General features: G+C 34.9%; 1 protein-coding gene across 1 annotated transcript; it reads right to left on the reverse strand.

Moving 5' to 3' along the window:
* Positions 1 to 162: 162 nt before the first annotated feature.
* LOC140058352 (uncharacterized) lies at positions 163 to 21551 on the reverse strand. Its single transcript, XM_072103915.1, has 5 exons — positions 3854 to 21551; positions 3391 to 3618; positions 2976 to 3191; positions 2433 to 2600; positions 163 to 1985 (listed from the first exon to the last, which is right to left on the reverse strand). Exons 1-5 carry the CDS (start codon positions 21549 to 21551, stop codon positions 1825 to 1827), a joined length of 18471 nt encoding a protein of 6156 aa, XP_071960016.1. The 3' UTR covers positions 163 to 1824.
* Between the last annotated feature and the right edge of the window lie 616 nt (positions 21552 to 22167).

Below are 22167 nucleotides of genomic sequence, written 5' to 3' on the forward strand. Positions count from 1 at the left end.
CCTTTCCATACCAGTCGGTAATGTTTTAGATAAATTTAAAGTCAACTAAATCGTAATGACTGTGGACGTACAATATATATGAATATATTATAATATAAAAAAAAATAATATTATACAAAAAATGAATATATAAATAAAAAGAAAACAAAGTGTACACAACAATCAGTAAGTAAAATTATCCCATTTATTAGATTTAAATTACATACATTTATAAATAAAAAAAAACACAAAATACATACACACATGATGCATCATTATAATTATTATTAATCCTACTGCAATTTAACGATGCAATACATTAAATACGAGTTGTTTTGCACTTAAATTGTAATACAATAACGGAATATGTATTACATTATACTAGTATAAATTACAACTAAAAACTTTACACCGCCAGCAAAGATCCCAACGTTGGTGGCGCCATTTAATCTTTGCCGCCCCCATTAGGAACTATAGAGCGAACTTTACACCAATCAGCGAAGGGGAACAATTGCTTCCTGGCGAATCGTATCCTAATGTTAGAATTCCCTTCCCATACGTGTATATACAGATGCAACTTTGGCATTCTACAACAATGTTTTAGATACATTTTATTATTTATTATTTACCAATATTCTAGTTCCTATAACATAACAATGACCATTTTAATAGTTTCTAGTATTTATTATTAATACTGCAACAAGGCCACTAAAATGAAAGAAAGTGGCGTTAGATCCCATATTACTGTCTTTTAAAAATGATTAATATGATTTAACCTTTCACATAAAATTACAAAAATATAATTTAGTGAGTTGTCTTCTACCAAGTTACCTTTATTACTCTAGAATAGACAGTGACTATTTAGCACTGTGTGGCTATGGGCCTAAAAAAATTACACTATTATAAATATTGTTATAATAGCACATAAAATATTACAAACAGGGTGAAATAAATAAATATAAAAACGTTAGTACACATAATTATTACAAGTTTAAATACTAAAAATATTTCATTTAATCTGATGAAAGATGATTATCTCCATGCACATTAAAAATAAATAAAATTTACGAATGGCTAAAACCAAGGTTGCTACATTCTTCACAGCATAATATAATTCTAACAATACTTAGAAAAGCATTTCTATATACCATGGACAAAAAACATTCCATGTATATAATCTATTCATTCAATAAAATAAAAGATTTATAGAGTAAACAAATCACTACTTTGTGATCTGTCTACTCTAAGAACAATATAAATAAATTTATCAAGAAACCTAAATGAGATTGCCGACATTCTTAAGGAAAGCTGACAATCAGATGGAATGTGGTTGGGATTGAACACAGTACCTTGGTTTGGAAGGTGTGCACCAAGTTACAATGCCATTCAAATCCAACATTCCTTGTACAATTTGATATGCCTAAGTACCTTTAAACATTCTGGATCAAAGGTCAATGTAAATTGAACATTGACTTTTGATTTACGTTTACATTAATAGTTGCATTATTCTTAATACCTGTCCGTACATAAAATCCTTTTATTATTTGTTTCCAATTGCAAGACGTAAAATATTGCTTCAAAAGTTTGATTTGCTTCTCATTTTTAAACTTTAAAAATATATTTTAAAACCATTTTGCTTTCGTTGCTCTTTTCTTTACATTATCTTCAGCAAATACAAAAAAAAATGCAAAATACTATATTGCCATTTATCACATTCCAATCAGAACGTAGTTCATTTCATACTTTGTTAGAAAAGTCTCTACTTAACACTCGCCTACATCACGTTGTTGATATTATGTTGATAACATGTTGATGTTGATATCATGTTGATATCACAAAGGTCCCTCAACAAGTACCATGATAAACCTTCTTGATATCCTCCATTCCAAGACAGAATTTAGCGAATATCAGATCACAATCGTTGGCGAATGTAGTTCCATCATTTGCACAAACAGGGGAATAAATTCCGGGACATAAAACTTGGTCACAACGACCTTCCCCATCAACTGAAACAAAACAATTTTAAATTATTTAGTTCATAAAAAATGTCTTCATTTGTAAATGGCGAATATTAGGTTCACTATGTGATTCCAAAAGGAAGTATAAAGTATAGTTGAGAATGCCTCAACGTTTTGGTTGATATGCTAACCTTCTTCTGTAGAATAGGCATTATCTATGTTGATAGTACCAAATGAGAGAGTATAGTCAAAATGAGGGGGTGGTAATAATACTTGGATTAACAATGAATTTACCAAAGTCTTCTATCCGAATTTAGCCTGAATAACCTGGTGGGATTATACCCAAGCATTATACTCAAATATGGGATATAATAACGGTACATATATCAGACGCATTCTGAGATGATCTGATCATATTGTCATTGGCTATTATAACTCTTTCAACCATCCTTAATGAGCTGAGATGATGTTAATTAATACATACTAATTACTTACCAAGTCTTGTCAGTTCATGTATACATTCGCCATCATAGAGTTTTGTAAGATCATTTTTGTCGTCCATGCATGCATACTTCTTTAATGCACATTCTGAGAGGTAAGTAGCATGATCGCTGCCACAAACCGGTTTTATATCTTTACAAATACGATGACAGTCTGTCAAATCTGTAAATTTATAAAAACAGGTACTATGAATCTGTGGTTCACAATAAGTGAAAAAGACCTAACACAACCAGCCGAGTCTTATAGATCAGAGAAACAAATGCATACGAACATTAATTGAATAAATTAAGTCACTTGTCCCACAATCTATTGTCACCTATAACAAATTTCTCCTACGCTAACTCATAAAGAGAACACCTGGATCGTAGATATTATTGATACTGATAATTTTATATGTGATTTTATATAGATTTGTATTTTATATGCATATTTCTTATTATCTCTGTAGTGTATATAAGAGGAATTTCTGATGTATTTTTTTATATTGGACCAAATAAAAAATAATAAAAAATAGAAAGTAATTTTAACACAACTTACCTATAATTTCAACAATGAGTGATCCCATACCAGAGCCTGTGGTAAGATCACGAGGATGGTGGTCAGGGTAGTCTATACAAGGACCGGTATACTGTATATCTAGCTTATAACCAGGAAACTGACAAGCCATTCCATCTAAGGTACATTGGTTGGGATATGTGTGGTCATCTGTACCACAAACAGGCTCATATAGCATACTACATTTATCAAAACATCCTTCAGAGAAAAAATAAATAAGTTTAATGCATGATTTATTACAGAAAAATTTACAAAATAAAGATAATCTGTATATATTATTTAATGATTCTTGTTTAAATTGCCAAAAAATAATTTACTGAGCAAAAAGAAAATATTTTCGTTTTGGGATAGAAGACAGGTTTTTCAAAAATATTACTAAAGTGAGTTTAAAATGTACCTTCAACAGCAGTAGTGGATTCCTCTTCAGTCACCATCAAATTCAAATTTCTAATAGCAGTTGTTAATGATCCTAATTTTGACATCTTTGCCTCAAAAGCTGAAATAGTTGGATTTGTTGCAATTTCCACTCCTTCCGTGTTTGTTGATTTCGTTTTAGTAGGTATATTTGTCACTCGAATAGTTCCGTCTAATGATTCTCCAGGTTCAGGAGTGATTATATGGTGACCTGAAAAAACAAATTTGCCATAATGAGTTGAGTTTATTTTAGTCGTTGCATGGCAATAAACAGTAAATTATTATTTTCTTTAAACTTGATAAATATTGTCAACTGTAGTGTGATTCAATTGTATGAACCAAGATTAATTTGAAATAGAATTGTTAAAAGACTTTCTTAGATTATTATTAACAAAACGATATTATATAAAATGCAAAAAAAGATTGCTCAATTCTAAATTACATACCTGAGGATTCTGATTTTGTTTCATACTGCGAAGATTCTGATTCCGTGGGCTTCACAGTTAGCATAGCTGTAACATGTTTCAATAAAATAGATTTCAAAGTTGGTGTTTTTATTCCTCCAATCACACCTGGTGGTGAAGTTTCTGATTTGGTTAAAGATGATGATGATTCACCTAACTTATGTATCAAGATTTCTTCTGTCACTTTGGAATGTCTAGATGTGTCAACAGGTAAAGTGGTGACATCAGATTTTCTTAGGTCTTGTGATGGGGTTTGTACATCACCTTGATATAAATCTTCATTCATTCTAATTGTTGTAAAAATGTATGATTCTGGTAACGGTGATGATGTTTCAAATTGAAGTGGCTCCTCCAACCCAGATCCAACTTTGACAATTTCTACGACTGATATCTTTTCAGAAACCAGCAATGATGTAGGAGATGTTTCAATGTCCGGTTGCATAGTCGTTGCAGGTGGTGTTGAATGTACTGCAGAAGATGTTGAAGATAATACATTATTTCCTTCATCTATTGACTTATCAATAGTAGTCAGTACATCTTCTGATTCAAGAAGTGGCACTTCAGTTCCTGGTCGAATTTTGTCTATTGCTACCTTATCTGAAACTGTCAATTTGGTAGTAGTAGCTTCGACTGCAATATGAACTTCTGGTCGCATACCTGTTACACTTTTTTCAACATTTTCATGAGTTCTTGATTGTGAGGAGGTCATACCTGCAATAGATTCTTCTACTAATTTAGCTGTCTGTACATCACCTGGCTGTTCAATTGTCACTGGCTGTATCTCTGTATCAATCCCCTCCACATGACGAGGAGTAGTTGGCTGCAACTCAAGTGGTTTTTCAGTATGAGAAACTGTTTCAGATATTGGTGTAGTTGCCTTAAGTGACATTGTATTATATTTAATAGATTTAGAATCTTTAGGATGTTCTTTTGTAGAATCGGTTTCTACCTCTCCAGAACCCATTTCAGTTACATGTTCTTTTGGAAGTTCATCAGAAATTTTAGATTTGGAGGAAGCTTCGACAACTACTGGAACTTCAGTTGGTAGAGTAGTTACAAAATGAGCAATGTCGTTTGGTGTTTGATCCTCTACTATGGCAGCTGTTGTTGAATCTACAGTTCCAACTAATTCTACACTTGGAATAGGTAATGGTTTTAATGTTCTAATTTCTGATTCAACAAGTGGCATCTCAGTTCCAGATCCAGTTTCGTCAACTGATTCATCAGCAGAAACTGGCAACGATACAACTGTTAATAATTCAACTGCAATTGGTTTTGAAGTGGTTGGTACATTAATTCCTTCATCTATATGTTTAGAAGTAGTAGACTGAAATTTGTCTGGCTGGTGTACTGGTGTTACTAGCTGCATTGTTGTAACATCTTGAATCTCCTCTACAACCTTAGAAGTGGTTGGTGAAAACTCAAGCGATTTTGCAGTTGTCATGATATCTTTAATTTCGTCAAGTTTTGAATCATTCCAATTAGCTTCAATAATTTCAACCAGTGGGGTCATAGTTTCTTTAATTGTTGCTGTAGTGTGTCCTACTGATTTACTTTCTTCTTTAATGCTCTCACTAATACTGTCTTGAGGTTGTGCAGTCTTTTGTACCTGAACACCAATCGTTGTTGAATATGAGTCAAAGGTTGGTGCAGTTACCTTAGCTGATATTGCATCTGTCTCTAACTCTCCAGAAGCAATTTCAGTCACCTGTTGTGCTACTGTAAATTTATCAGAAGTTTTTTCTACTAATTTAGCTGTAGTAATCTGTACATCTTCTGGCTGTTGAATTGGTGTTACTGGCTGTATTTCAGTATCAACCACCTCTACATGATGAGGAGTAGTTGGCTGCAACTCAATTGGTTTTTCAGTCTGAGAAACTGTTTCAAGGATTGGTGTAGTTGCCTTAGCTGATATTGTATCATCTGTAATAGATTTATCATCTTTAGGATGTTCTTTTGTAGAATCAATGATTTGAATTGATTCCTTTGTAACTTTTTGTTCTATGGTAGGAATAGATGTTGGTTTAAAAGTGCTAATAAATCCAGTTTCTTTATCGGGTGTATCGGTTTCTACCTCTCCAGAACCCTTTTCATCAGAAATTTTAGATTTGGTGGAAGCTTCGACAACTATTGGAACTTCAGTTGGTAGAGTAGTTACAAAATGAGCAATGTCGTTTGGTGTTTGATCCTCTACTATGGTAGCTGTTGTTGAATCTACACTTTCAACTAATTCTACACTTGGAATAGGTAATGGTTTTAATGTTCTCATTTCTGATTCAACAAGTGGCATCTCAGTTCCAGATCCAGTTTCGTCAACTGATTCATCAGCAGAAACTGGCAACGGTACAACTGTGATTGAACCAACTGCAATTGGTTTTGAAGAGGTTGATGGTACATTAATTCCTTCATCTATATGTTTAGAAGTAGTAGACTGAAATTTGTCTGGCTGGTGTACTGGTGTTACTAGCTGCATTGTTGTAACATCATAAATCTCCTCTACAACCTTAGGAGTGGTTGGTGATAACTTAAGCGATTTTGCAGTTGATGTAATATCTTTATTTTCACCTAGTTTTAAATCTTTCGTCACCTCACCTTCAATAATTTCAACAAGTGGCGTCATCGTTTCTTTAATTGTTGCTGTAGTGTGTTCTATTGGTTTACTTTCTTCTTTAATGCTCTCACTAATACTGTCTTGAGGTTGTGCACTCTTTTCTCCCTGAACATCAATCTTTGTTGAATATGAGTCAAACGTTGGTACAGTTACCTTAGCTGATATTGCATCTTCTTTTATAGCTTTATCATCTTTAGGGTGTTGTTTTGTAAAATCAATAACTTTAATAGGTTCTTTAGTAATTATTCGTTCGACGGTAGGAATAGGTGTTGGTTGAAATGTGCTAATGAAGCTTGGTTCTTTATCAGGTGTATCTGTCTCTAACTCTCCAGAAGCAATTTCAGTCACCTGTTGTGCTACTGTAAATTTATCAGAAGTTTTTTCTACTAATTTAGCTGTAGTAATCTGTACATCTTCTGGCTGTTGAATTAGTGTTACTGGCTGTATTTCAGTATCAACCACCTCTACATGATGAGGAGTAGTTGGCTGCAACTCAAGTGGCTTTTCAGTTTGAGAAACTGTTTCATGGATTGGTGTAGTTGCCTTAGATGATATTGTATCATCTTTAATAGATTTATCATCTTTAGGATGTTCTTTTGTAGAATCAATGATTTGAATAGATTCCTTTGTAACTTTTTGTTCTATGGTAGGAATGGATGTTGGTTTAAATGTGCTAATAAATCCAGTTTCTTTATCGGGTGTATCGGTTTCTACCTCTCCCGAACCCATTTCATCAGAAATTTTAGATTTGGTGGAAGCTTCAACAACTATTGGAACTTCAGTTGGTTGAATAGTTAAAATTTGAGCAATGTCGTTTGGTGTTTGATCCTCTACTATGGCAGCTGTTGTTTTTAAATCTACAGTTTCAACTAATTCTACATTTGGAATAGGTGATGGTTTTAATGTTCTCATTTCTGATTCAACAAGAGGCATATCAGTTCCAGATCCAGTTTCATCAACTGATTCATCAGCAGAAACTGGCAACAATACAACTGTTGTTGAACCAACTTCAATTGGTTTTGAAGTGGTTGATGGTACATTCATTCCTTCATCTATATGTTTAGAAGTAGTAGACTGAAATTCGTCTGGCTGGTGTACTGGTGTTACTAGCTGCATTGTTGTAACATCATGAATCTCCTCTACAACCTCAGGAGTGGTTGGTGAAAACTCAAGCGATTTTGCAGTTGATGTAATATCTTTAATTTCATCTAGTTTTGAATCTTTCGTCACCTCACCTTCAATAATTTCAACAAGTGGGGTCATCGTTTCTTTAATTGTTGCTGTAGTGTAATTTATTAGTTTACTTTCTTCTTTAATGCTCTCACTAATACGGTCTTGAGGTTGTGCAGTCTTTTCTCCCAGAGCATCAATCGTTGAATATGAGCCAATTGTTGGTGTAGTTACCTTAGCTGATATTGCATCTTCTTTTAATGCCTTATCACCTTTAGAGTGTTCTTTTGTAAAATCAATAACTTTAACAGGTTCTTTAGTAATTATTTGCTCGACGGTAGGAATAGATGTTGGTTTAAATGTGCTAATAAAGCTTGGTTCTTTATCAGGTGCATCGGTCTCTAACTCTCCAGAAGCAATTTCAGTCACCTGTTGTGCTACTGTAAATTTATCAGAAGTTTTTTCTACTGATTTAGCTGTAGTAATCTGTACATCTTCTGGCTGTTGAATTGGTGTTACTGGCTGTATTTCAGTATCAACCACCTCTACATGATGAGGAGTAGTTGATTGCAACTCAAGTGGTTTTTCAGTTTGAGAAACTGTTTCAAGGATTGGTGTAGTTGCCTTAGCTGATATTGTATCATCTTTAATAGATTTATCATCTTTAGGATGTTCTTTTGTAGAATCAATAATTTGAATAGATTCCTTTGTAACCTTTTGTTCTATGGTAGGAATGGATGTTGGTTTAAATGTGCTAATCAATCCAGTTTCTCTATCGGGTGTATCGGTTTCTAGCTCTCCAGAACCCATTTCATCAGAAAATTTAGATTTGGTGGAAGCTTCAACAACTATTGGAACTTCAGTTGGTTGAATAGTTAAAATTTGAGCAATGTCGTTTGGTGTTTGATCCTCTACTATGACAGCTGTTGTTGTTGAATCTACAGTTCCAACTAATTCTACATTTGGAAAAGGTGATGGTTTTAATGTTCTCATTTCTAATTCAACAAGTGGCATATCAGTTCCAGATCCAGTTTCATCAACTGATTCATCAGCAGAAACTGGCAACGATGCAACTGTTGTTGAACCAACTTCAATCGGTTTTGAAGTGGTTGATGGTACATTAATTCCTTCATCTATATGTTTAGAAGTAGTAGACTGAAATTCGTCTGGCTGGTGTACTGGTGTTACTAGCTGCATTGTTGTAACATCATGAATCTCCTCTACAACCTCAGGAGTGGTTGGTGAAAACTCAAGCGATTTTGCAGTTGATGTAATATCTTTAATTTCATCTAGTTTTGAATCTTTCGTCACCTCACCTTCAATAATTTCAACAAGTGGGGTCATCGTTTCTTTAATTGTTGCTGTAGTGTATTTTATTAGTTTACTTTCTTCTTTAATGCTCTCACTAATACGGTCTTGAGGTTGTGCAGTCTTTTCTCCCAGAGCATCAATCGTTGAATATGAGCCAATTGTTGGTGTAGTTACCTTAGCTGATATTGCATCTTCTTTTAATGCCTTATCACCTTTAGAGTGTTCTTTTGTAAAATCAATAACTTTAACAGGTTCTTTAGTAATTATTTGCTCGACGGTAGGAATAGATGTTGGTTTAAATGTGCTAATAAAGCTTGGTTCTTTATCAGGTGTATCTGTCTTTAACTCTCCAGAAGCAATTTCAGTCACCTGTTGTGCTACTGTAAATTTATCAGAAGTTTTTTCTACTGATTTAGCTGTAGTAATCTGTACATCTTCTGGCTGTTGAATTGGTGTTACTGGCTGTATTTCAGTATCAACCACCTCTACATGATGAGGAGTAGTTGATTGCAACTCAAGTGGTTTTTCAGTTTGAGAAACTGTTTCAAGGATTGGTGTAGTTGCCTTAGCTGATATTGTATCATCTTTAATAGATTTATCATCTTTAGGATGTTCTTTTGTAGAATCAATAATTTGAATAGATTCCTTTGTAACCTTTTGTTCTATGGTAGGAATGGATGTTGGTTTAAATGTGCTAATCAATCCAGTTTCTCTATCGGGTGTATCGGTTTCTAGCTCTCCAGAACCCATTTCATCAGAAAATTTAGATTTGGTAGAAGCTTCAACAACTATTGGAACTTCAGTTGGTTGAATAGTTAAAATTTGAGCAATGTCGTTTGGTGTTTGATCCTCTACTATGACAGCTGTTGTTGTTGAATCTACAGTTCCAACTAATTCTACATTTGGAAAAGGTGATGGTTTTAATGTTCTCATTTCTAATTCAACAAGTGGCATATCAGTTCCAGATCCAGTTTCATCAACTGATTCATCAGCAGAAACTGGCAACGATGCAACTGTTGTTGAACCAACTTCAATCGGTTTTGAAGTGGTTGATGGTACATTAATTCCTTCATCTATATGTTTAGAAGTAGTAGACTGAAATTCGTCTGGCTGGTGTACTGGTGTTACTAGCTGCATTGCTGTAACATCATGAATCTCCTCTACAACCTCAGAAGTCGTTGGTGAAAACTCAAGCGATTTTGCAGTTGATGTAATATCTTTAATTTCACCAAGTTTTAAATCTTTCGTCCCCTCACCTTCAATAATTTCAACAAGTGGCGTCATCGTTTCTTTAATTGTTCCTGTAGTGTGTTCCATTGATTTACTTTCTTCTTTAATGCTCTCACTAATACTGTCTTGAGGTTGTGCAGTCTTTTCTACCTGAACATCAATCTTTGTTGAATATGAGTCAAATGTTGGTGTAGTTACCTTAGCTGATATTGCATCTTCTTTTAAAGCTTTATCACCTTTAGAGTGTTCTTTTGTAAAATCAATAACTTTAACAGGTAGTTTAGTAATTTTTTGCTCAAAGGTAGGTGTTGGTTTAAATGTGCTAATAAAGCTTGGTTCCTTATCAGGTGTATCGGTCTCTAACTCTCCAGAAGCAATTTCAGTTTCCTTTTGTGCTACTGTAAACTCATCAGAAGTTTCAGTGGACTTAGCTGTAGTAGTCTGTACATCTTGTGGCTGTTGAATTGGTGTTACTGGCTGTATTTCAGTATCAACCACCTCTGCATGATGAGGAGTAGTTGGCTGCAACTCAAGTGGTTTTTCAGTTTGAGAAACTGTTTCATGGATTGGTGTAGTTGCCTTAGCTGATATTGTATCATCTTTAATAGATTTAGCATCTTTAGGATGTTCTTTTGTAGAATCAATGATTTGAATTGATTCCTTTGTAACTTTTTGTTCTATGGTAGGAATGGATGTTGGTTTAAATGTGCTAATAAATCCCGTTTCTTTATCGGGTGTATCAGTTTCTACCTCTCCAGAACCCATTTCATCAGAAATTTTAGATTTGGTGGAAGCTTCGACAACTATTGGAACTTCAGTTGGTAGAATAGTTACAAATTGAGCAATGTCTTTTGGTGTTTGATCCTCTACTATGGCAGCTGTTGTTGTTGAATCTACGGTTTCAACTAATTCTACATTTGGAATAGGTGATGGTTTTAATGTTCTCATTTCTGATTCAACAAGAGGCATCTCAGTTCCAGATCCAGTTTCGTCAACAGATTCATCAGCAGAACCTGGCAACGATACAACAGTTGTTGAACCAACTTCAATCGGTTTTGAAGTGGTTGATGGTACATTAATTCCTTCATCTATATGTTTAGAAGTAGTAGACTGAAATTCGTCTGGCTGGTATACTGGTGTTACTAGCTGCATTGTTGTAACATCATGAATCTCCTTTACAACCTTAGGAGTGGTTGGTGAAAACTTAAGCGATTTTGCAGTTGATGTAATATCTTTAATTTCATCTAGTTTTGAATCTTTCGTCAAATCACCTTCAATAATTTTAACAAGTGGAGTCATCGTTTCTTTAATTGTTGCTGTAGTGTGTTCCATTGGTTTACTTTCTTCTTTAATGCTCTCACTAATACTGTCTTGAGGTCGTGCAGTCTTTTCTTCCTGAACATCAATCTTTGTTGAAAATGAGTCAAATGTTGGTGTAGTTACCTTAGCTGATATTGCATCTTCTTTTAAAGCTTTATCACCTTTAGAGTGTTCTTTTGTAAAATCAATAACTTTAACAGGTTCTTTAGTAATTTTTTGCTCAAAGGTAGGTGTTGATTTAAATGTGTTAATGAAGCTTGGTTCTTTATCAGGTGCATCGGTCTCTAACTCTCCAGAAGAAATTTCAGTCACCTGTTGTGCTACTGTAAATTTATCAGAAGTTTCTTCTACTGACTTAGCTGTAGTAATCTGTACATCTTCTGGTCTTTGAATTGGTGTTACTGGCTGTATTTCAGTATCAACCACCTCTAAATGATGAGGAGTAGTTGGCTGCAACTCAAGTGGTTTTTCAGTTTGAGAAACTGTTTCAAGGATTGGTGTAGTTGCCTTAGCTGATATTGTATCATCTTTAATAGATTTAGCATCTTTAGGGAGTTCTTTTGTAGAATCAATGATTTGAATAGATTCCTTTGTAACTTTTTGTTCTATGGTAGGAATGGATGTTTGTTTAAATGTGCTAATAAATCCTGTTTCCTTATCGGGTGTAACGGTTTCTACCTCTCCAGAACCCATTTCATCAGAAATTTTAGATTTAGTGGAAGCTTCGACAACTATTGGAACTTCAGTTGGTAGAATAGTTACAAATTGAGCAATGTCTTTTGGTTTTTGATCCTCTACTATGGCAGCCGTTGTTGTTGAATCTACAGTTTTAACTAATTCTACATTTGGAATAGGTGATGGTTTTAATGTTCTCATTTCTGATTCAACAAGAGGCATCTCAGTTCCAGATCCAGTTTCGTCAACTGATTCATCAGCAGAAACTGGCAACGATACAACAGTTGTTGAACCAACTTCAATTGGTTTTGAAGTGGTTGATGGTACATTAATTCCTTCATCTATATGTTTAGAAGTAGTAGACTGAAATTCGTCTGGCTGGTGTACTGGTGTTACTAGCTCCATAGTGGTAACATCATGAATCTCCTCTACAACGTCAGGAGTGGTTGGTGAAATCTGAAGTGATTTTTCAGTTGATGTAATGTCTTTAATTTCATCTAGTTTTGAATCTTTCGTCACCTCACCTTCAATAATTTCAACAAGTGGGGTACTTTTTTTCATTGTTTCTTTAATTGTTCCTGTAGTGTCTTCCATTGATTTACCTTCTTCTTTAATGCTCTCACTAATACTGTCTTGAGGTTGTGCACTCTTTTCTACCTGAACATCAATCTTTGTTGAATATGAGTCAAATGTTGGTGCAGTTACCCTAGCTGATATTGCATCTTCTTTTAATGCCTTATCACCTGTAGAGTGTTCTTTTGTAAAATCAATAACTTTAACAGGTTCTTTAGTAATTATTTGCTCGACGGTAGGAATAGATGTTGGTTTAAATGTGCTAATAAAGCTTGGTTGCTTATCAGGTGTACCGGTCTCTAACTCTCCAGAAGCAATTTCAGTCACCTGTTGTGCTACTGTAAATTTATCAGAAGTTTCTTCTACTGACTTAGCTGTAGTAATCTGTACATCTTCTGGTCTTTGAATTGGTGTTACTGGCTGTATTTCAGTATCAACCACCTCTACATGATGAGGAGTAGTTGGCTGCAACTCAAGTGGTTTTTCAGTCTGAGAAACTGTTTCAAGGATTGGTGTAGTTGCCTTAGATGATATTGTATCATCTTTAATAGATTTAGCATCTTTAGGATGTTCTTTTGTAGAATCAATGATTTGAATTGATTCCTTTGTAACTTTTTGTTCTATGGTAGGAATGGATGTTGGTTTAAATGTGCTAATAAATCCCGTTTCTTTATCGGGTGTATCAGTTTCTACCTCTCCAGAACCCATTTCATCAGAAATTTTAGATTTGGTGGAAGCTTCGACAACTATTGGAACTTCAGTTGGTAGAATAGTTACAAATTGAGCAATGTCTTTTGGTGTTTGATCCTCTACTATGGCAGCTGTTGTTGTTGAATCTACGGTTTCAACGAATTCTACATTTGGAATAGGTGATGGTTTTAATGTTCTCATTTCTGATTCAACAAGAGGCACCTCAGTTCCAGATCCAGTTTCGTCAACAGATTCATCAGCAGAACCTGGCAACGATACAACAGTTGTTGAACCAACTTCAATCGGTTTTGAAGTGGTTGATGGTACATTAATTCCTTCATCTATATGTTTAGAAGTAGTAGACTGAAATTCGTCTGGCTGGTATACTGGTGTTACTAGCTGCATTGTTGTAAAATCATGAATCTCCTTTACAACCTTAGGAGTGGTTGGTGAAAACTTAAGCGATTTTGCAGTTGATGTAATATCTTTAATTTCACCAAGTTTTAAATCTTTCGTCACCTCACCTTCAATAATTTCAATTGTTTCTTTAATTGTTGCTGTAGTGTGTTCTATTTGTTTACTTTCTTCTTTAATGCTCTCACTAATACTGTCTTGAGGTTGTGCAGTCTTTTCTCCCTGAACATCAATCGTTGTTGAATATGAGCCAATTGTTGGTGTAGTTACCTTAGCTGATATTGTATCTTCTTTTAAAGCTTTATCACCTTTAGAGTTTTCTTTTGTAAAATCAATAACTTTAACAGGTTGTTTAGTAATTTTTTGCTCAAAGGTAGGTGTTGGTTTAAATGTGCTAATAAAGCTTGGTTCCTTATCAGGTGTATCGGTCTCTAACTCTCCAGAAGCAATTTCAGTTACCTTTTGTGCTACTGTAAACTCATCAGAAGTTTCAGTGGACTTAGCTGTAGTAGTCTGTACATCTTGTGGCTGTTGAATTGGTGTTACTGGCTGTATTTCAGTATCAACCACCTCTACATGATGAGGAGTAGTTGACTGCAACTCAAGTGGTTTTTCAGTCTGAGAAACTGTTTCAAGGATTGGTGTAGTTGCCTTAGATGATATTGTATCATCTTTAATAGATTTAGCATCTTTAGGATGTTCTTTTGTAGAATCAATGATTTGAATTGATTCCTTTGTAAATTTTTGTTCTATGGTAGGAATGGATGTTGGTTTAAATGTGCTAATAAATCCCGTTTCTTTATCGGGTGTATCAGTTTCTACCTCTCCAGAACCCATTTCATCAGAAATTTTAGATTTGGTGGAAGCTTCGACAACTATTGGAACTTGAGTTGGTAGAATAGTTACAAATTGAGCAGGGTCTTTTGGTGTTTGATCCTCTACTATGGCAGCTGTTGTTGTTGAATCTACGGTTTCAACTAATTCTACATTTGGAATAGGTGATGGTTTTAATGTTCTCATTTCTGATTCAACAAGAGGCATCTCAGTTCCAGATCCAGTTTCGTCAACAGATTCATCAGCAGAACCTGGCAACGATACAACAGTTGTTGAACCAACTTCAATCGGTTTTGAAGTGGTTGATGGTACATTAATTCCTTCATCTATATGTTTAGAAGTAGTAGACTGAAATTCGTCTGGCTGGTATACTGGTGTTACTAGCTGCATTGTTGTAACATCATGAATCTCCTTTACAACCTTAGGAGTGGTTGGTGAAAACTTAAGCGATTTTGCAGTTGATGTAATATCTTTAATTTCATCTAGTTTTGAATCTTTCGTCAAATCACCTTCAATAACTTTAACAAGTGGGGTCATCGTTTCTTTAACTGTTGCTGTAGTGTGTTCCATTGGTTTACTTTCTTCTTTAATGCTCTCACTAATACTGTCTTGAGGCTGTGCAGTCTTTTCTACCTGAACATCAATCTTTGTTGAATATGAGTCAAACGTTGGTACAGTTACCTTATCACCTTTAGAGTGTTCTTTTGTAAAATCAATAACTTTAACAGGTTCTTTAGTAATTATGTGCTCGACGGTAGGAATAGATGTTGATTTAAATGTGCTAATGAAGCTTGGTTCTTTATCAGGTGCATCGGTCTCTAACTCTCCAGAAGCAATTTCAGTCACCCGTTGTGCTACTGTAAATTTATCATAAGTTTCTTCTACTGACTTAGCTGTAGTAATCTGTACATCTTCTGGTCTTTGAATTGGTGTTACTGGCTGTATTTCAGTATCAACCACCTCTACATGATGAGGAGTAGTTGGCTGCAACTCAAGTGGTTTTTCAGTTTGAGAAACTGTTTCAAGGATTGGTGTAGTTGCCTTAGCTGATCTTGTATCATCTTTAATAGATTTAGCATCTTTAGGGAGTTCTTTTGTAGAATCAATGATTTGAATAGGTTCCTTTGTAACTTTTTGTTCTATGGTAGGAATGGATGTTGGTTTAAATGTGCTAATAAATCGTGTTTCTTTATCGGGTGTAACGGTTTCAACCTCTCCAGAACCCATTTCATCAGAAATTTTAGATTTAGTGGAAGCTTCGACAACTATTGGAACTTCAGTTGGTAGAATAGTTACAAATTGAGCAATGTCTTTTGGTTTTTGATCCTCTACTATGGCAGCCGTTGTTGTTGAATCTACAGTTTTAACTAATTCTACATTTGGAATAGGTGATGGTTTTAATGTTCTCATTTCTGATTCAAAAAGAGGCATCTCAGTTCCAGATCCAGTTTCGTCTACTGATTCATCAGCAGAACCTGGCAACGATACAACAGTTGTTGAACCAACTTCAATCGGTTTTGAAGTGGTTGATGGTACATTAATTCCTTCATCTATATGTTTAGAAGTAGTAGACTGAAATTCGTCTGGCTGGTATACTGGTGTTACTAGCTGCATTGCTGTAACATCATGAATCTCCTTTACAACCTCAGAAGTGGTTGGTGAAATCTCAAGCGATTTTTCAGTTGATGTAATATCTTTAATTTCACCAAGTTTTAAATCTTTCGTCACCTCACCTTCAATAATTTCAACAAGTGGGGTCATTGTTTCTTTAATTGTTGCTGTAGTGTGTTCCATTGGTTTACTTTCTTCTTTAATGCTTTCACTAATACTGTCTTGAGGTTGTGCAGTCTTTTCTACCTGAACATCAATCTTTGTTGAATATGAGTCAAACGTTGGTACAGTTACCTTATCACCTTTAGAGTGTTCTTTTGTAAAATCAATAACTTTAACAGGTTCTTTAGTAATTATTTGCTCAACGGTAGGAATAGATGTTGATTTAAATGTGCTAATGAAGCTTGGTTCTTTATCAGGTGCATTGGTCTCTAACTCTCCAGAAGCAATTTCAGTCACCCGTTGTGCTACTGTAAATTTATCAGAAGTTTCTTCTACTGACTTAGCTGTAGTAATCTGTACATCTTCTGGTCTTTGAATTGGTGTTACTGGCTGTATTTCAGTATCAACCACCTCTACATGATGAGGAGTAGTTGGCTGCAACTCAAGTGGTTTTTCAGTTTGAGAAACTGTTTCAAGGATTGGCGTAGTTGCCTTAGCTGATATTGTATCATCTTTAATAGATTTAGCATCTTTTGGGAGTTCTTTTGTAGAATCAATGATTTGAATAGGTTCCTTTGTAACTTTTTGTTCTATGGTAGGAATGGATGTTGGTTTAAATGTGCTAATAAATCCTGTTTCTTTATCGGGTGTAACGGTTTCTACCTCTCCAGAACCCATTTCATCAGAAATTTTAGATTTAGTGGAAGCTTCGACAACTATTGGAACTTCAGTTGGTAGAATAGTTACAAATTTAGCAATGTCTTTTGGTTTTTGATCCTCTACTATGGCAGCCGTTGTTGTTGAATCTACAGTTTTAACTAATTCTACATTTGGAATAGGTGATGGTTTTAATGTTCTCATTTCTGATTCAAAAAGAGGCATCTCAGTTCCAGATCCAGTTTCGTCAACTGATTCATTAGCAGAAACTGGCAACGATACAACAGTTGTTGAACCAACTTCAATTGGTTTTGAAGTGGTTGATGGTACATTAATTCCTTCATCTATATGTTTAGAAGTAGTAGACTGAAATTCGTTTGGCTGGTGTACTGGTGTTACTAGCTCCATAGTGGTAACATCATGAATCTCCTCTACAACCTCAGGAGTGGTTGGTGAAATCTGAAGTGATTTTTCAGTTGATGTAATGTCTTTAATTTCATCTAGTTTTAAATCTTTCGTCCCGTCACCTTCAATAATTTCAACAAGTGGGGTCATCGTTTCTTTAATTGTTGCTGTAGTGTGTTCTATTGGTTTACTTTCTTCTTTAATGCTCTCACTAATACTGTCTTGAGGTTGTGCAGTCTTTTCTACCTGAACATCAACCGTTGTTGAATATGAGTCAAATGTTGGTGTAGTTACCTTAGCTGATATTGCATCTTCTTTTAAAGCTTTATCACCTTTAGAGTGTTCTTTTGTAAAATCAATAACTTTAACAGGTTGTTTAGTAATTTTTTGCTCAAATGTAGGTGTTAGTTTAAATGTGGTAATAAAGCTTGGTTCCTTATCAGGTGTATCGGTCTCTAACTCTCCAGAAGCAATTTCAGTTACCTTTTGTGCTACTGTAAACTCATCAGAAGTTTCAGTGGACTTAGCTGTAGTAGTCTGTACATCTTGTGGCTGTTGAATTGGTGTTACTGGCTGTATTTCAGTATCAACCACCTCTACATGATGAGGAGTAGTTGGCTGCAACTCAAGTGGTTTTTCAGTTTGAGAAACTGTTTCAAGGATTAGTGTAGTTGCCTTAGCTGATATTGTATCATCTTTAATAGATTTAGCATCTTTAGGATGTTCTTTTGTAGAATCAATGATTTGAATTGATTCCTTTGTAGCTTTTTGTTCTATGGTAGGAATGGATGTTGGTTTAAATGTGCTAATAAATCGTGTTTCTTTATCGGGTGTAACGGTTTCAACCTCTCCAGAACCCATTTCATCAGAAATTTTAGATTTAGTGGAAGCTTCGACAACTATTGGAACTTCAGTTGGTAGAATAGTTACAAATTGAGCAATGTCTTTTGGTTTTTGATCCTCTACTATGGCAGCCGTTGTTGTTGAATCTACAGTTTTAACTAATTCTACATTTGGAATAGGTGATGGTTTTAATGTTCTCATTTCTGATTCAAAAAGAGGCATCTCAGTTCCAGATCCAGTTTCGTCAACTGATTCATTAGCAGAAACTGGCAACGATACAACAGTTGTTGAACCGACTTCAATTGGTTTTGAAGTGGTTGATGGTACATTAATTCCTTCATCTATATGTTTAGAAGTAGTAGACTGAAATTCGTCTGGCTGGTGTACTGGTGTTACTAGCTCCATAGTGGTAACATCATGAATCTCCTCTACAACCTCAGGAGTGGTTGGTGAAATCTGAAGTGATTTTTCAGTTGATGTAATGTCTTTAATTTCATCTAGTTTTAAATCTTTCGTCCCGTCACCTTCAATAATTTCAACAAGTGGGGTCATCGTTTCTTTAATTGTTGCTGTAGTGTGTTCTATTGGTTTACTTTCTTCTTTAATGCTCTCACTAATACTGTCTTGAGGTTGTGCAGTCTTTTCTACCTGAACATCAATCGTTGTTGAATATGAGTCAAATGTTGGTGTAGTTCCCTTAGCTGATATTGCATCTTCTTTTAAAGCTTTATCACCTTTAGAGTGTTCTTTTGTAAAATCAATAACTTTAACAGGTTGTTTAGTAATTTTTTGCTCAAATGTAGGTGTTAGTTTAAATGTGGTAATAAAGCTTGGTTCCTTATCAGGTGTATCGGTCTCTAACTCTCCAGAAGCAATTTCAGTTACCTTTTGTGCTACTGTAAACTCATCAGAAGTTTCAGTGGACTTAGCTGTAGTAGTCTGTACATCTTGTGGCTGTTGAATTGGTGTTACTGGCTGTATTTCAGTATCAACCACCTCTACATGATGAGGAGTAGTTGGCTGCAACTCAAGTGGTTTTTCAGTTTGAGAAACTGTTTCAAGGATTAGTGTAGTTGCCTTAGCTGATATTGTATCATCTTTAATAGATTTAGCATCTTTAGGATGTTCTTTTGTAGAATCAATGATTTGAATAGATTCCTTTGTAACTTTTTGTTCTATGGTAGGAATGGATGTTGGTTTAAATGTGCTAATAAATCCAGTTTCTTTATCGGGTGTATCGGTTTCTACCTCTCCAGAACCCATTTCATCAGAAATTTTAGATTTGGTAGAAGCTTCAACAACTATGGGAACAGTTGGTTGAATAGTTACAATTTGAGCAATGTCGTTTGGTGTTTGATCCTCTACTATGGCAGCTGTTGTTGTTGGCATTTCAGTTCCAGATCCAGTTTCGTCAACTGATTCATTAGCAGAAACTGGGGACGTAGTATTTAATTTAATGTTTTCAGGTGTTTCATCAATTTTTTGAGATACGACTGTTGTTGAATCAACTGCAATTGATTTTGAAGTGGTTGATGGTACATTAATTCCTTCAGGAGTGGTTTGTGAAAACTCAAATGATTTTGCAGTTGATGTAATCTCTTCAATTTCATCAAGTTTTGAATCTTTCTTCACATCAGGTACATCTGTTTCTACAAATACCTTATCGGATACTGGCAATGCCGTAGACACAATATCTTCAACAGTGACAAGTTTTGTTTTGTGAAATGTTTCTGTAGTTAAATCAACAGCTATTGGTTTTAAAGTTGTTAAAGGTACTTCAGTTTTCTGTGCTGTCAATTTAGCAGCAGTAGTTCGTACTTCTTCTGGTTGTTGCATTGGTGTTACTTGATTTACTGTTGTAACAACTTCTTTTGCAAGTTCTGTTGAAGTGTCAATTACAGGTTCTTTTGTTACTTTCTTTTCTACGATAGGAACTGAAGTTGGTTTAAATGTGCTAATAAACACTGAATCTTCATCAGGTACATCTGTTTCTGTGTCTAATGCACTACCTTCAGTAACTGGTTCAACTGTATCAGAAACCTTTGATTTAGTGGAAGCTTCAACTTTTGGAACTTCAGTTGGCATACTTGTTATAATTTTGTAAATGTCTCCTTTCGTGGCTGTTTTTGTACCTATTGTCGGAGACGTTTTATTTATGTTTAATTCCACAACTGGTGTTTTAGTTTCAGGTATTTCTTCTACTAATACCTTATCGGATACAGGCAGTATTGTAGACACAACATCACCTACAGTGAGAAGTTGTTCTGTTTTGTCAACTTTTTCTGTTGATAAATCCACAGCTCTTAAAGTTATTGAAGGAACTTTAGTTTTCTGTTCTGCCAATTTAGGTGCAGTAGTCTGTACTTCTTCTGGTTGTTGCATTAGTGTTACTAGATTTACTGTTGTAACAACTTCTTTTGCAAGTTCTGTTGAAGTGTCAATTTCAGGTTCTTTTGTAACTTTCTGTTCTACGATAGAAACTGAAGTTGGTTTAAATGTGTTAATAAACAATGAATCTTCATCAGGTACATCTGTTTCTACGTCTAAGGCACTACCTTCAGTAACTGGTTCAACTGTATCAGAAACCTTTGATTCAGTGGAGGCTTCAACTTTTGGAACTTCAGTTGGCATACTTGTTATAATTTTGTGAATGTCTTCCTTCGTAGCTGTTTTTGTACTTATTGTCGGAGATGTTTGATTTATGTTTAATTCCACAAATGGCGGCGCTTTAGTTTCAGATATAATGTTTTCTGCAAATACCTTACCGGATACTGGCATGGCCGTAGACGCAAAATCATCTACATAGAGAAGTTCTGTTCTGTCAAATGTTTCTGTTGTTAAATCAACAGCTACAGGTTTTACAGTTGTTGTTTTCTGTTCTGCCAATTTAGCAGCAGTAGTTCGTACTTCTTCTGGTTGTTGCATTGGTGTTACTGGATTTACTGTTGTAACAACTTCTTTTGCAAGTTCTGTTAAAGTGTCAATTTCAGATTCTTTTGTAACTTTATGTTCTATGATAGGAACTGAAGTTGGTTTAAATGTGTTAATAAACACTGAATCTTCATCAGGTACATCTGTTTCTACGTCTAAGGCACTACCTTCAGTAACTGGTTCAACTGTATCAGAAACCTTTGATTTAGTGGAGGCTTCAAGTTTTGGAACTTCAGTTGGCATTATTGTTAAAATTTTGTGAATGTCTCCTTTCGTGGCTGTTTTTGTACCTATTGTTGGAGAAGTTTTATTTATGTTTAATTCCACAAATGTCGGCACTTTAGTTTTAGATATAATGTTTTCTACAAATACATTATCGGATACTGGCAATGCCGTAGACACAATATCATCAACAGTGAAAAGTTCTGTTTTGTGAAATGTTTTTGTTGTTAAATCAACAGCTATTGGTTTTAAAGTTGTTGAAGGTACTTTAGTTTTCTGTTCTATTAATTTAGCAGCAGTAGTCTGTACTTCTTCTGGTTGTTGCATTGGTGTTACTGGATTTACTGTTGTAACAACTTCTTTTGCAAGTTCTGTTAAAGTGTCAATATCAGATTCTTTTGTAACTTTATGTTCTATGATAGGAACTGAAGTTGGTTTAAATGTGTTAATAAACACTGAATCTTCATCAGGTACATCTGTTTCTACGTCTAAGGCACTACCTTCAGTAACTGGTTCAACTGTATCAGAAACCTTTGATTTAGTGGATGCTTCAAGTTTTGGAACTTCAGTTGGCATTATTGTTAAAATTTTGTGAATGTCTCCTTTCGTGGCTGTTTTTTTACCTATTGTTGGAGAA

This window comes from Antedon mediterranea, chromosome 9 (assembly GCF_964355755.1).
Source record: "Antedon mediterranea chromosome 9, ecAntMedi1.1, whole genome shotgun sequence".
NCBI lineage: Eukaryota > Metazoa > Echinodermata > Crinoidea > Comatulida > Antedonidae > Antedon > Antedon mediterranea.

Coding starts and splice junctions, on each gene's coding strand:
- LOC140058352 (XM_072103915.1), bottom strand. CDS start 21,551: ATGCCAACTGAAGTTCCAAAACTTGAAGCCTCCACTAAATCAAAGGTT. Junction 3,619..3,853: donor AACAAAATCAGAATCCTCAG/GTATGTAATTTA, acceptor TTGTTTTTTCAG/GTCACCATATAATCACTCCT. Junction 3,192..3,390: donor ATCCACTACTGCTGTTGAAG/GTACATTTTAAA, acceptor TTTTCTCTGAAG/GATGTTTTGATAAATGTAGT.